This window comes from Pan troglodytes, chromosome 17, assembly GCF_028858775.2.
Source record: "Pan troglodytes isolate AG18354 chromosome 17, NHGRI_mPanTro3-v2.0_pri, whole genome shotgun sequence".
In the NCBI taxonomy this organism is placed as follows: domain Eukaryota; kingdom Metazoa; phylum Chordata; class Mammalia; order Primates; family Hominidae; genus Pan; species Pan troglodytes.
In genome coordinates this window covers 89,956,737-89,970,825 of record NC_072415.2, presented here as the reverse complement: position 1 = coordinate 89,970,825, position 14,089 = coordinate 89,956,737, and the positions used below count along the sequence as shown (strand labels likewise).

Genomic DNA, 14,089 nt, shown 5'->3' with positions numbered 1-14,089 from the left:
GGCTGTGGGGGCGGCTGTGGGGGGGCGGCGGCTGTGGGGGCGGCGGCTGCGGGGGCGGCTGTGGGGGCGGCGGCTGCGGGGGGGCGGCTGTGGGGGCGGCGGCTGCGGGGGTGGCTGTGGGGGCGGCGGCTGTGGGGGGGGCGGCTGCGGGGGCGGCTGTGGGGGCGGCGGCTGTGGGGGGGGCGGCTGTGGGGGCGGCTGTGGGGGCCGGCGGCGGGGGGGGCGGCTGCGGGGGGGGGCGGCTGCGGGGGGGGTGGCTGTGGGGGCGGCTGTGGGGGGGGCGGCTGTGGGGGCGGCTGCGGGGGCGGCTGTGGGGGCGGCGGCTGCGGGGGTGGCTGTGGGGGCGGCGGCTGTGGGGGGGGCGGCTGTGGGGGGGCGGCTGTGGGGCGGTGGTTGTGGGGGGTGCGGCTGTGGGGGCCGGCTGCGGGGGGGGCGGCTGCGGGGGGGGGCGGCTGCGGGGGGGGGTGGCTGTGGGGGCGGCTGTGGGGGGGGCGGCTGTGGGGGGGGCGGCTGTGGGGGCGGCGGCTGTGGGGGGGTGGCTGTGGGGGGGGCGGCTGTGGGGGCGGCTGTGGGGGCGGCTGTGGGGGGGCGGCGGCTGTGGGGGCGGCGGCTGCGGGGGCGGCTGTGGGGGCGGCGGCTGCGGGGGGGCGGCTGTGGGGGCGGCTGCGGGGGCGGCTGTGGGGGCGGCGGCTGCGGGGGTGGCTGTGGGGGCGGCGGCTGTGGGGGGGGCGGCTGCGGGGGCGGCTGTGGGGGCGGCGGCTGTGGGGGGGGCGGCTGTGGGGGCGGCTGTGGGGGCCGGCGGCGGGGGGGGCGGCTGCGGGGGGGGGCGGCTGCGGGGGGGGTGGCTGTGGGGGCGGCTGTGGGGGCGGCGGCTGTGGGGGCCGGCTGCGGGGGGGGCGGCTGCGGGGGGGGGCGGCTGCGGGGGGGGTGGCTGTGGGGGCGGCTGTGGGGGGGGCGGCTGTGGGGGTGGCTGCGGGGGCGGCTGTGGGGGCGGCGGCTGCGGGGGCGGCTGTGGGGGCGGCGGCTGCGGGGGCGGCTGTGGGGGCGGCGGCTGCGGGGGCGGCTGTGGGGGCGGCGGCTGTGGGGGGGGCGGCTGTGGGGGCGGCTGTGGGGGGCGGCTGTGGGGGGGGCGGCTGCGGGGGCGGCTGTGGGGGCGGCGGCTGCGGGGGCGGCTGTGGGGGCGGCGGCTGTGGGGGGGTGGCTGTGGGGGGGCGGCTGTGGGGGCGGCTGTGGGGGCGGCGGCTGCGGGGGCGGCGGCTGCGGGGGCGGCTGTGGGGGCGGGCGGCTGTGGGGGCGGCTGCGGGGGCGGCTGCGGGGGGGGTGGCTGTGGGGGGCGGCTGTGGGGGCGGCGGCGGGGGCGGCTGTGGGGGCGGCGGCTGCGGGGGCGGCTGTGGGGGGGCGGCTGTGGGGCGGTGGTTGTGGGGGGGGCGGCTGCGGGGGCGGCTGTGGGGGCGGCTGTGGGGGGGGCGGCTGTGGGGGCGGCTGTGGGGGGGGCGGCTGTGGGGGCGGCGGCTGCGGGGGCGGCTGTGGGGGCGGCGGCTGCGGGGGCGGCTGTGGGGGCGGCGGCTGTGGGGGGGGCGGCTGTGGGGCGGTGGCTGTGGTGGGGCGGCTGTGGGGGGGCGGCTGCGGGGGCGACTGTGGGGGCGGCGGCTGCGGGGGCGGCTGTGGGGGCGGCGGCTGTGGGGGCGGCGGCTGCGGGGGGGCGGCTGTGGGGGCGGCTGTGGGGGCGGCGGCTGCGGGGGCGGCTGTGGGGGCGGCGGCTGCGGGGGCGGCTGTGGGGGCGGCGGCTGTGGGGGGGGTGGCTGTGGGGGGGGCGGCTGTGGGGGCGGCTGCGGGGGCGGCTGTGGGGGCGGCGGCTGCGGGGGCGGCTGTGGGGGCGGCGGCTGCGGGGGCGGCTGTGGGGGGGGCGGCTGTGGGGGGCGGCTGTGGGGGCGGCGGCTGCGGGGGCGGCTGTGGGGGCGGCGGCTGTGGGGGCGGGGGCGGCGGCTGTGGGGGGGCGGCTGTGGGGGGGGCGGCTGTGGGGCGGTGGCTGTGGGGGGGCGGCTGCGGGGGCGACTGTGGGGGCGGCGGCTGCGGGGGCGGCTGTGGGGGCGGCGGCTGTGGGGGCGGCAGCTGCGGGGGCGGCGGCTGTGGGGGGGCGGCTGTGGGGGGGGCGGCTGTGGGGCGGTGGCTGTGGTGGGGTGGCTGTGGGGGGGCGGCTGTGGGGGCCGGCTGTGGGGGGGCGGCTGTGGGGGCAGCTGCGGGGGGGCGGCTGTGGGGGGGCGGCTGTGGGGGCCGGCTGTGGGGCGGTGGCTGTGGGGCGGTGGTTGTGGGGGGTGCGGCTGTGGGGGCGGCTGCGGGGGGGCGGCTGCGGGGGGGGCGGCTGTAGGGGGGCGGCTGTGGGGGCCGGCTGTGGGGGGGCGGCTGTGGGAGCCGGCTGTGGGGGCGGCTGCGGGGGGGGCGGCTGTGGGGGGGCGGCTGTGGGAGCCGGCTGTGGGGGCGGTGGCTGTGGGGGGCGGCTGCGGGGGGCGGCTGCGGGGGGGCGGCTGTGGGGGGGCGGCTGTGGGGGGGTGGCTATGTGGGGCGGCTGTGGGGGGGCGGCTGTGGGGGCGGCTGTGGGGGGGCCGGCTGTGGGGGGGGCGGCTGTGGGGGTGGCTGCGGGGGGGCGGCTGTGGGGGGGCGGCTGTAGGGGGGTGGCTGTGGGGGCCGGCTGTGGGGGGGCGGCTGTGGGGGGCGGCTGTGGGGGGGTGGCTGTGGGGGCCGGCTGTGGGGGGGCGGCTGTGGGGGGGGCGGCTGTGGGGGGGGCTGCGGGGGGGCGGCTGCGGGGGGGCGGCTGCGGGGGGGCGGCTGTGGGGGCGGCTGTGGGGCCGGCTGTGGGGGGGCCGGCTGTGGGGGGGGCGGCTGTGGGGGCGGCTGTGGGGCGGCTGTGGGGGGGCGGCTGTGGGGGGGCGGCTGTGGGGGCGGCTGTGGGGGCGGCTGTGGGGGGGCGGCTGTGGGGGCGACTGTGGGGGGGCGGCTGTGGGGGCGGCTGTGGGGGCGGCTGTGGGGGGGGTGGCTGTGGGGGGGCAGCTGTGGGGGCGGCTGTGGGGGCGGCTGTGGGGGTGGCTGCGGGGGCGTGGCTGCGGGGGGCGGCTGTGGGGGCGGCTGTGGGGGGGGCGGCTGTGGGGGTGGCTGCGGGGGCGTGCCTGCGGGGGGGCGGCTGTGGGGGTGGCTGCGGGGGCGTGCCTGCTGGGGGGCGGCTGCGGGGGGGCGGCTGCGGGGGGGGGCGGCTGCGGGGGGGGGCGGCTGTGGGGGGGCGGCTGTGGGGGCGGCTGTGGGGGGCAGGCAGAGAGGTCCACAAAGCAGGAGAGCTCCTCTGGGACGGAGGGCTGGCCCAGCAGAAGGGCTGGAGCAGGGCATCTGGTTTTATTCAAAAGCAATCAGCTGCTTAGGTCATGGAAACCTGCTGCGGAGATTTCCCGAGCCCTACAAGTCAAGCGCTCTGGGGGATTAAAGGCTCTGAAGGTTCCAACCTGCCGGCCTCCCCAGGGCTCACAAGACGGAGCTCCCTAATGCAGCAGGAAGTCGTCTGAACGTGCTGCCTCAGGAACTGCCCGGAATAAGCAGCAGCTGTCCCAGTTTGTCGAAGAAGCCTAGCGTGCAAACCCAGCTGCTGGAGCCCTTTGTGGCGTGGCAGACGGCCCCGTGAGCTCCCCTGTCCTCTGCGGTCCCAGGCGCGGTTCGGAAGGGGCTGCGCCTGAGTTCTGGGCTGCCTGTGAGGCATGCCTTTGACAGGTGTGTGTCAACAGTCACCAGAGTCTCAGCTTTACCATCAGCAGAAGGCACAAGAACCCACCAAGAAGACCCTCTCTCTGAAATGGAAAACGATAATCCCAGTACGACTTGAGGTTTCTTGCCCTTCTGGCAGGTTCTGGGTTTACCTGGCTCTGTGAAGGTACAGGGTATTCTCTTTCAGGGAACCGGTGAAATCACAGCTGAGACCAGCGGCTTCGACCTGGAAAATGAACATCCAGTTTCACCCTAAGGGACAGAGAGTCACCTGCGTTATTACTGCGGAGCATCGTGGCTCTGACGCCCCACCCCTCCAGTCCCCGCGAGCACACACACCAGGCTTGCAGGACAGGTTGACTTCCCTTGTAGCCAAATCCATTGCATGCTCCATTTTTTTGTAGGCAGGGATGAATAATTATTAAAATAAGTGGATAATCAGGTATAACCTGGAACTTTTGCTGTAAAAGGCTTTCTTCCTCCCAGAACATACATTTTAAAATATGGACATAAGTTATATGCTACAATAGAAATGTTCTAAAGCTAATTACTTGATTTAGGAGATTACAAAGTTACTTCTGAAAGCTCTGGAGTTCCTCCCCATTCTCTGCAAAACGTCAGAAAAAGAAAGACAACGCACAGCTCAATAGAAAAAAATGGGCCAACTGACATAAAGTTCACATCAAAGGGGGAAAAGGCTTCCAACATATGAAAAAATGCTCAATTTCATTCATAAGAGCAAAAATAAGCATCTTGAATTGCCACAGGTATTAGACTAGATCAACCAGTTTGACGACACACTCTTGTCAAGAGTGTGGGGTCTGGTTCAGTGACGACAGAGGTGAACGGGAACGGCCGTCACAGCACGAGGGCAGAGGCTGAACTGATCTAAGGAAAGCAGGGGCCGTGCAGGGTCCCCTCCACGGAGGGTGATCGGGAAGGAAACCCACCAGCCAGTACCGGAAGGTTTCAAGGCCTCTCTGCTTGGCCAGGTCAAAAACAATGCTGTGTGTCTACGAGCCTAGCATGCACAGTGGGGTGAGGCTGGAATTTTGGTGGGTGATACAGCCAAGACATGATCACGCACAAAGGTGGTCACAGGCCAGTGATACCCCTGAAACTGACAGAACCAAGCAGAGAACCAGTCAAAGCGGCAGTTCCCAGCAGTGGGGGTGATTCTGCCCCAGGGCAGCCCGCAAGGTCTGCAGACATCTGTGATGGTCACGACTACTGTGACTGGCATCCAGTGGGTAGAAACCAGAGACACTGCCAACACCCTGCACAGGACGGGCCCCCAGAGCAAAGAAGTTTGCAGCCCAATGTCAGCAGGGCACTGGCCCAGAGGCACTCTCAGTTCAAGCCTCATGGGATTCCCACAGACAAAGCCCCAGCCAAGATGAACTGAAACTAAAATGACAAACCACACACAGCAACAGTCCACCATGAGCACATGCCAGCACACACAGCCTCCTGGGAACTTTAGAAAATAGAATTACAGAAAATAATGAACGAAGGAATTAAAAACACTAGGGAAAGCAAAGACATTACAAAAAATAAAACAAACAAAAAACAAAAAAAACCCCAGAGAATCTAAATAAGAAACAAAATTAGAAATGAAAAAGTACAGTCGGTAGACAAGATTGACCGTAGAAAGGTCTCACGCTGAGGACTGTCTCCTGGAGGCATCGGGGTCCACAGGAGACAAATATTACAGAAAAGTCACACATGGAGGAGGAGGTAAAATCACCAAAAGTGGTTTACCAGGAAGCTCAGAAGGGGCAAGAATAAGCCAATGAGGCCAGGCACGGTGGCTCACACCTGTAATCCCTGTACTTTGGGAGGCCAAGGCGGGCGGATCACGTGGTCAGGAGATCGAGACCACGGTGAAACCTCGTCTCTACTAAAAATACAAAAAATTAGCCGGGCGTGGTGGTGGGCACCTGTAGTCCCAGCCACTCGGGAGGCTGAGGCAGGAGAATGGCGTGAACCTGGGAGGCGGAGCTTGCAGTGAGCCAAGATCACGCCACCGCACTCCAGCCTGGGCGACAGAGCGAGACTCCGTCTCAAAAAAAAAAAAAAAAAGCCAATGAAAGGCAATGTATAAAGACTTGGATTTTACCAGCCTTACGGAAGGCAGGAGGTCTATCATTAAAGGCTCTTTGAGGATGAGGAATCGTGCACCCCTGGGCCTTCCACGGGGACCTCTGTAACATTTACTTTTAAAATAAACGTAACCAGGGGAAATTGATGCCGAGCTTGGGGAATGGGAAAGCTCTTGTGTTTCTGCATGTGAGTGTTGTGACGGCGTCCAGGCAGGACACGGCACCCAGGCACACACGGCCACTGCTGCCCTCACACAGGGGCTGGGGGCTCTGGTGAATGGGGCTGGGACAGTGAGGCTCTGCCAGGCAGTGATGGAAGCAGAAGGCCGGGCTCTGCTCCTCCTGTGGACAGGCAGCCCCCTGCCTTCCCTCCGCGGCCAGTCCTGGATGCCTGAGCCCACGACCAGGAAACAGTCGTAGGCGCAGCCAGTGCTCCCCAGGGGCCGCCTGCAGAACGGGGTTGGAACCAGGCAGGGCTACCCTGGACATCGGCCTCCTCATTCCTCCCATGCGTGGTGGATTCCATTGGAAACTGGTCTGTGCTGTTTCACAGGCTGGACCCCGAGGTTGGAAACCAGAGGGGGAAGCCCCCTGAGCCAGCTCCCCACTTGGCCCTGAGGCCCACAGGGTCGAGGCACCTGCCACTCAAGTAGTGCCCGCCCTGGGGTGGTGCCCATCTCGGGCCCTGGAGGGAGCCACATCTGTCCCCGGCGCGGGGCCATCCCCCCAGCACAGATGTTGAGGCTTTGGGCCTGGCCTCTAGTCCCACTCAGGCCTTCCGCCAGAGTCCTTGGGGGTCACCCACAGCTACGCGCTGCTGACACCGGCTGCCTGGCATCTGGAAGCTCCTGACTCGCTGCAGCCTCTGCTCTGAGCTTCCTGTCCGCTGCACCCACAGCCCTAGCAGGTTCCTGCCCCCTCCTCTTGCCCTCTGTTCCCAGCTCAGCGACCAGAGGGGCCTCCTAACACTGCACACCACCCTCTGCTCAAAACGCCAGAGCTCACAGCCCTAACTAGGCTGGTCTGTCCTGCCTCTCCTTGCTCCCCTCGGCACCCAGGCGAGTCCCGCCTCAGGCCTCAGCACAGCCATTCCTCTGCCTGAACAGCTGCTCGGTGATGCCTACGGTGACCCCTCACCCCATGGTGACCCCTCACGCTCGGCGTTTGCTCAAACCTGACCTCTCGTCAGACTCACCTGCACCACTTGGTTCACGCTGAAGCCCAAGCCCACCTCACTTTGCTGCGTTCTTTCTTTTCTCCCCTAAAGGACTAAATGATTAGCGCATTATTTTTACCCAGTGTTATTTTCTGTCCACTCCCGCTAGGATGTAAACGTCTCGAGGACATGCCCACTGTCCGCTTTGCCCACCCTCGTATTCCTGGGAACACTTCAGGGCACACACAAGTGACCAGGACGCACTGCCGCAGGGACAGACAAGGGAAGGAATGGTCTCAGGCTGCCTGGGATGCTCTCGGCGTCCAGCACACACGGGGCATCCACGCGGTGCCGTGTCCAGCCCAGGGCCTGCCCTATGGTGGGAGTGGGTGGAACTGGTCTGCACTGACACAGGTACCCCCAAAGAAATGACAAAGACTCTGCTAAGGTAGGAGGCTGCATCCCCACACGGACATTGCTTTGTACCAGAAAGAATCCTGAACTGGGCAGGAGGCCCGTCCTCACAGGGACACTGGTTTGTACCAGAAAGAACCCTCAACCGGGCAGGAGGCCTGGACTTTAATTACGGCTCCGCCCCTGATTGGCCGGGAAGCTGGAGAAGTCACTTCGTTCCCCGTCGGTGGCTTCAAAGTCCAGCTCATCTCCAGAGGGTGGCCCACGCCCAGGTGCAGACGCTGGTGAGCCGCCATCCGCATGGACAACGGTGATCTTCGAGGAATGCGATCGTCACTGTCGGGGCGAAGCCCAAGTGGTCCCAGGCACCTCAAAGGAGGCTGGAACTGGGCTCCCAGTGGCCCCTGTACTGAGATGCTCTCTGCGAGTGCAGGGGCTGAGAGCTAAGGGAACGCTTCCCCCGCTTCCTTAATTAAAGTCGAAATCGCTTATGCACAATTAAATAGATTCTGACCGTGCACGGGCTCTTTAGACATGCTTTGATATTACAGACATAAAGCAAAGATTAAGTTGAATACAAAATGTTCCTCATGGGGTTGAACTGTTCAGAGCAGGCATCGTTTGCGCTGCTGGAGATAGATGGCGCGTTATTGGAAATAACGATGCCCGCGCCACGTTTTCCCCGGGGCGGGCGCTTGGGAAATGGGAGCGCGCTTCCCCGAAACAAGGTCACTGGAGGCGGGGGACCCTGCTGGCGGTAGTGAAGTGTCACTCATGCACACACAGCGCTTCCCATCCCCCCAATTCCGGCCCCAACCCAAGTCCTCACAGGATGTCTAACGAGCAGAGCCTCATTGCAGCGTTAACAATTAGAGCGAGTGCAGACGGACCCAGGTGAGTGCCGCGGCCCGCAAGGGCCAAACAGCCCTGAAAAACGGACTTAATTTTGCTAAGCCTCACATTCTGCATCTATAAAACGAAAATAAATCCTAATAGAATAGCACCTACCTTACAAGGCTGTTGTGAGGACTGACAGCCAATGCAGATGCCTAGAATAGTCCTGGTGCATAAGTCCTCACACGCGCACGTGCACACACGCTCATATTCACACACACCCATTCACATGCACATTCACACACATTCACACAATGCACATTCACACACGCATTCACACACTCAGTCACACACACACATACATTCACACAGGCATACACATTCACACACATGCACGTTCACACACACATACATTCACACAGGCATACACATTCACACACATTGACACATTCACACAATTCACTCACACTTGCACACCGCACATACACACTCTCACACACCCGCACATGCACACACACAGCGTAGCTTGAAAAGGCTATCAGGTCACTTCCTTGAGATCAAGGGTAGTATCTGCAGTGTCTGCTCTTACTGGTTTAATATCATGTGCATCCTCTGAGTGTCGGAGGCCCTCCAGCCGGAGCTACTCCATCTTGACTGAGGGCTGGAAAGTGAGGCTGGGACTTCCTGGGCTGACTCCCAGGAAGTTGGGTATTCCTAGACTCTAGATGCTTATGGCTACGGGAACAGATTGATAACGTTTACTAAACAGACCCAGACTTAGGAGTGTCCTGATATCCCGATATCTTGAGAACAGAAGCATTCCCAGTTTTGCTTTAAAGATAATATTGATTCTTGCAAAATATACTAATAAAGAAAATCAATCCTTTATCACAAACCCTTGTAGCAGAGCACATCTCCCTATGATCTTTTTTTTGTCTTATATATAAACAAGCATTGTACGCGTTCCTCCTCTTACTCTCGGGAACGTCCTGCTCTGTCTATGGAGCAGCTGCCGATTCACCTTTACTTTCTTAATAAACTTGCTTTTGCTGCACACGGCAGACATGTCCTGAATTCTTTCTTGCACAAGGTCCAAGAACCCTCTCTGGGGGTCTGGATTGGGACCCCTTTCTGGTAACACGAAGACTCCACGGATGTTCGGCATGAGAGCTGGAACCGCAGGCTCCGTCCACTCTGTGTGGCTACCTGGTCTTGAACCACCTGGTCCGGCGCCTGCCCTCGTGGGTACAAAAGCAACGTGCGTTTGAGTTCTTACTGGGCCATGATCTCTCCTAGTTTTATACAAAGAAACTCACAGAAAAGGATTTACACTATGAAGCCTGTACGCTTAGTAACTTTAAGAAGAAACTCATCATAGCTAAAACATTTCAGATTGTCTTACTGTGAAAACCCAAAGAAAGGCAGAGAGGCCAAAACGCATTCTCAAAACGACGAGCAGGAAAGGAAACAACAACAGAATCGAGGGGAAAGAAGAGAAGGCTCAAATTTAAAGATGAAGATCAGAAAAGAGAATAACATCAGATCTGGTAGAGAAGAGAACGTCATGAGAAAACACTCTGGATGGCTTCATGCCAATAAAGACAATAAAACATGGACTAGAATTGACTTCAGAAATAGGAACTCTGAATAAAACATGGACTACTAGAATTGACTTAAGAAATAGGAACTCTGAATAAATACAAAATTGCTAAAGAACTGAAAGAGTAATTACAAATCTCTTTACAAATCAAACTCAAATGACTTTATCAAGAGTTCTACCAGATATTCAAGGAACAGAATAATCCCAATTTTATACAAACTTTAATCACCTCTGCATGGAGAGGGAGGAAGATGTGATTAGAGAGAGGGAGGGGCTTCGGCTGTATGAGTAAAGTTGATATTTATTTATATATCCATGTATCCATGCATGTGATTAGGCAGAGGGAGGGGCTTCGGCTGTCTGGGTGAAGTTTATGTTTATTCCATTTATCCACGTATGTGTGCACGTGTGTGCTGGGTACATGGATGAGGGTAGCGGGGAGGCAGAAGGTCAGGAGAGCCAGGACCAGCGACCCCGGCGGGTTTTCACAGGGCCCTGTCAGCCCTTTAGGTGCGCGGGACACTCCTCCTATGGCCAGGTGGGGTCTCCGTTCCCTCCCACTGAGCCTGGGTGGGGTCTCGGGTTCCTCCCACGGCCAGGTGGGGTCTCGGCTCCCTCCCACTCAGCCTGGGTGGAGTCTTGGGTTCCTCCCACTAAACCACAGCGGACCTCTCACTGTGTGATTACGTGGGGGGTTCTCAGAGAGGCTGGGTCTTCCACGCGCTCCTGCTCCCAGGCCACCCAGGGCGGCCGGCAGCCAGCATCAGCCCCCAGCCACGCGAGAACAAGGCTTCCAGTGGCCCCAGCCTCCGCTCTGCCTCCAGCCGAGGCCCAGACTTCACGCAGCAGAGAAAGGCAAGCGTCCGCGCTGGGCCCTCAGAAATCCTGGCCCTCAGAAACCACGACAGCTAAGAAACAACGGTTGTCTTTACCGCTGCGCTTGGTGTAACCCGCTGCCAGAACAGGAGGCTCCTAGGCTGACGCAGAGGAAGGCGGGGAGAGAAGGCAGGTGCGGCCTGTCCAGATGCGGCTCCTGCACGTGGACGACCTTGCTCTGGATGAGGTCGGACGCGCCTGCCCCAGCACAGGGCAGAGGATGGGGTCAGATGGGGGTGCAGGGCCCCACCTTCTGAGCCAAGAGGGGCGCCTGTGCCCCCCAGAAGCTCAGCGCTGGGAGGGCGGGTTGTGTGTGATTTGTTTTCTGCTGCCCGGGACATCGCCTGCGCCTAGTCAGAGCTCAGTGAGAACATTAGAATTCCGAATAAAGGAATTAGGGGCTAAGGACCGGACCACGCTCGGAGCCCCTCTGGGGAGGCTGTGGAGGTTGAGGGGTCCAGGCTGCGAGGTCTGGGCTCCCTCTAAGGGAGGCTAACTGAAGACAGGGTGGGGCTGGCAGAGGGGCTCGATGTGGAGGCGGGGCCTGGCGTGCAGAGCGGCCGAGTGGCCTGCGTGGGAGGGAGAACTCGGGCCCAGGCCTCTCCTGTGTCCGCACGGGTCCCGTGTCCAGGAAGCACTCATTATCCACGGCTCTTTTACTTTGTTGATTCAACAAACACAGAGAAATTCACAGGCGCCAGGCAGTCATTAACCCCTAACAGCCTATGCCGTGGGTACAAGGGCCCCATGCGGACCGAGGCACAGAGGGCTGAGGCCACCTGCCCGGGGCCACTCCTCAGGGAGGAGGCTCTTCCAGCCGGGCAGTCTGGCTTCACCGGGAATGCCGCGGCCTCTGGGGAACGGATGCTCCCGGGGGCAGGCATGGCGACAGGATGCTTTTTCAGCGAAATACACAGAACAGTCCAGCTGTGCCCCAGCCCGTGGGCCACCGTCCCCACCTCCTTCCCCCACGTGGCTGCTGCCCAAAGGCAGAGCTGTGGGTTCCACTGCGTCCCCGGAAGTGTGTGCGAGTCTCAGCCCCGGGACCTGTGAGACGGACTTCATGGGGAAACAGGGTCTTTTCGGATGTGGCTAAAACAAGGCCCCTAGGGTGGGCCTGAGTCCAGGGACGGGTGTCCCCATAAGAGGGGAGAGGCCGACACTGAGGCCGTGGGATGCAGAGGCCGAGGTCACAGCCAAGGAGGGCTGACGATGGCCGGTGCTGCAGGAGCCCGAGCGGCAACGCAGGTCCCTCCCCAGCGGTTCAGAGACAGCACAGGCCTGCGGACCCCTACTCTGTACTTGGGACTCCCGGGGTTGAGAGAATACATTTCTGGTGTTTTGGGCTGCGCAGCTCTAAGCAACGAATGCAGCGGGTTAGGGTGAAATAATTATAATATTTCCTTCCAAGCAAAAGGCAAACCCTACTTAGAAGCATATGCGTCACCATTAGCCTCAGGGATCGAGGACAGATGAGGTTCGCGTTCATCACTGGCCCCTGGCAGCTGCTGAGCCCACGCTAGGGTTTCAGACATTCTGCCTTCACCGGGAGAAGCTCTGCAAGTTCGCTGTGCTCAGGGCCCCAGGTCAGGGTCCATGCACCGCACCCCATCCCTCACTCCCTGTTTGCCCAGGATTCCTCCCTGCCAATCCACTCCTTCAGTCCCAAGGAAAACAGTGACTATTTTGTTTAAATCTGGCTAAATACACATAAATAAATGAAATGGACTCTCAAGCAGTTTAAATTAAATTGTGGCTTAACTGGACCACAAGTTTAGTGCCTCGGGCATTGTGTCACCACCATCCCTGATCATGAGCCCGGCCCAGGGGACACGTGGCCCCACTGCCGCCAGCAAGCCAGGTGCCAGCCTCCAGGATGCCAGAGCAAGTGCGGTTCTACATGCAACATGAGTGTGTGTCACCGGGAAAAGCTGCAACTGCCACTACCCAGAGTATCAGGATTTTTCAAATGTAATCAATAAGGAGAAGTCACTGGGATATAATAATATTTACCATTCTGAGTTAAAATTAGAATCTCTGTACGTGCTTATTACATACATGGATGAGGGCTCATGGGGCGGGTGCTTTGCAGTTAGTGGGGCTGTTAATCTACATGAGCAAGACCCACCAAGGCTTCCACAGGGAGCGTGGTCCGCACTGCCGGGTAAAGATCGCTCAGCGTGGTTTCCAGACCAGGGCTTCTCGACTGGGATCCACTGCGACCCTCAGTTCCCACGGGGCACCTGGCAATGTCCAGGTTTTGATTGTCTCGACTGGGGATGCTCCTGGCATGGAGGCATGGAGGCCAGGGATACTGTTCAACACCCACAGTGCCCAGGATGGCTCCCAGCAAAGCTATCCGACCCCAAACGTCCACAGTTCCAGACGGAGAAGCCCCACATCCCAAGGCACCTGGGGGACCTTGTACGAGGCCAGGAGGGCTGACATCCGAGGAGGAGCAAAGCAAGGAGGAAGCTCAGAGGATTTTTCACTGAAGCTCAGAAGCCAACTGTTCAGGACTTAAAGCATTTGTCATGCAGTAGATGTTGCCAGATAATCCAGCCATTGCAGATAAATGCTTTTATCAGCCGCTGCCTGCCTCTGTTCTGGCATCTTCACAAATTTGGTTCATGTGTCACTTACCTTCCCCATGTCTTCTTACCACCGGCTGCCCTGTGGCCAAACGAGTTTGTTTGCAGGAAATGAGACCCTTGTGACCCACACACACCTTTCAGGAAGACTATTCTAGGCTCCTCAGTGGGGCCTTCTTCCAGATGCACACTTTGCCTTTCAGCTGGAACTGTTAACCTCGGCGGTGACACGGGTTCACAAACAGGGCCATGCGACAACTGGAAAAACCGTCTAAACAAGATGACTTCTTCAACCAATCAGTGAGCATACGACTGCAGCTGAGAACTGTCTAAAATACAATGTATCTAACTTCAGTTCCAGGCTAATATTTAGTGTGCCAATGAATTTTTTATTTTTCAATTCTTACTTGTCCTATCAAGAAAAACATTAGATGAATTAAGACTATAATCACCCATGGGTTAAAAAAAAAGCCAAACATAATACTTTTGAATAAAATATGACTCAGGAGATTTTTGTTGTAAACTAAAGATGAGTAATATTAGCATCATTCCTGTAATCTCTTTCTGATACACATATGAATTCACATGTGAGTCTCAACTATTTTGATTTGAAATACTTTTATTTTCTTTCTTTTTTTTTTCTGAGACAGAGTCTCACTCTTTTTTTTTTTTTTGAGATGGAGTCTCGCTCTGTTGCCCAGGCTGGACTGCAGTGGCACGATCTCAGCTCACTGCAAGCTCCACCTCCCAAGTTCATGCCATTCTCCTG

General features: G+C 60.7%; 1 protein-coding gene across 2 annotated transcripts in view; it reads right to left on the bottom strand.

Annotated features, from left to right (window-relative positions):
• The window catches only part of KCNG2 (potassium voltage-gated channel modifier subfamily G member 2), a 115,545-nt gene that overhangs the window by 49,215 nt on the left and 52,241 nt on the right, over nucleotides 1-14,089 (bottom strand). Inside the window, exon 2 of one of the 2 annotated variants that reach the window (XM_016933960.3) lies at nucleotides 3,900-3,999. In XM_016933960.3, the coding sequence (XP_016789449.1) occupies nucleotides 3,900-3,988 (89 nt within the window). In that variant the 5' untranslated portion in view covers nucleotides 3,989-3,999. The remainder of the gene's footprint in view (nucleotides 1-3,899; nucleotides 4,000-14,089) is intronic. The other variant, XM_016933963.4, reaches the window with a different exon arrangement.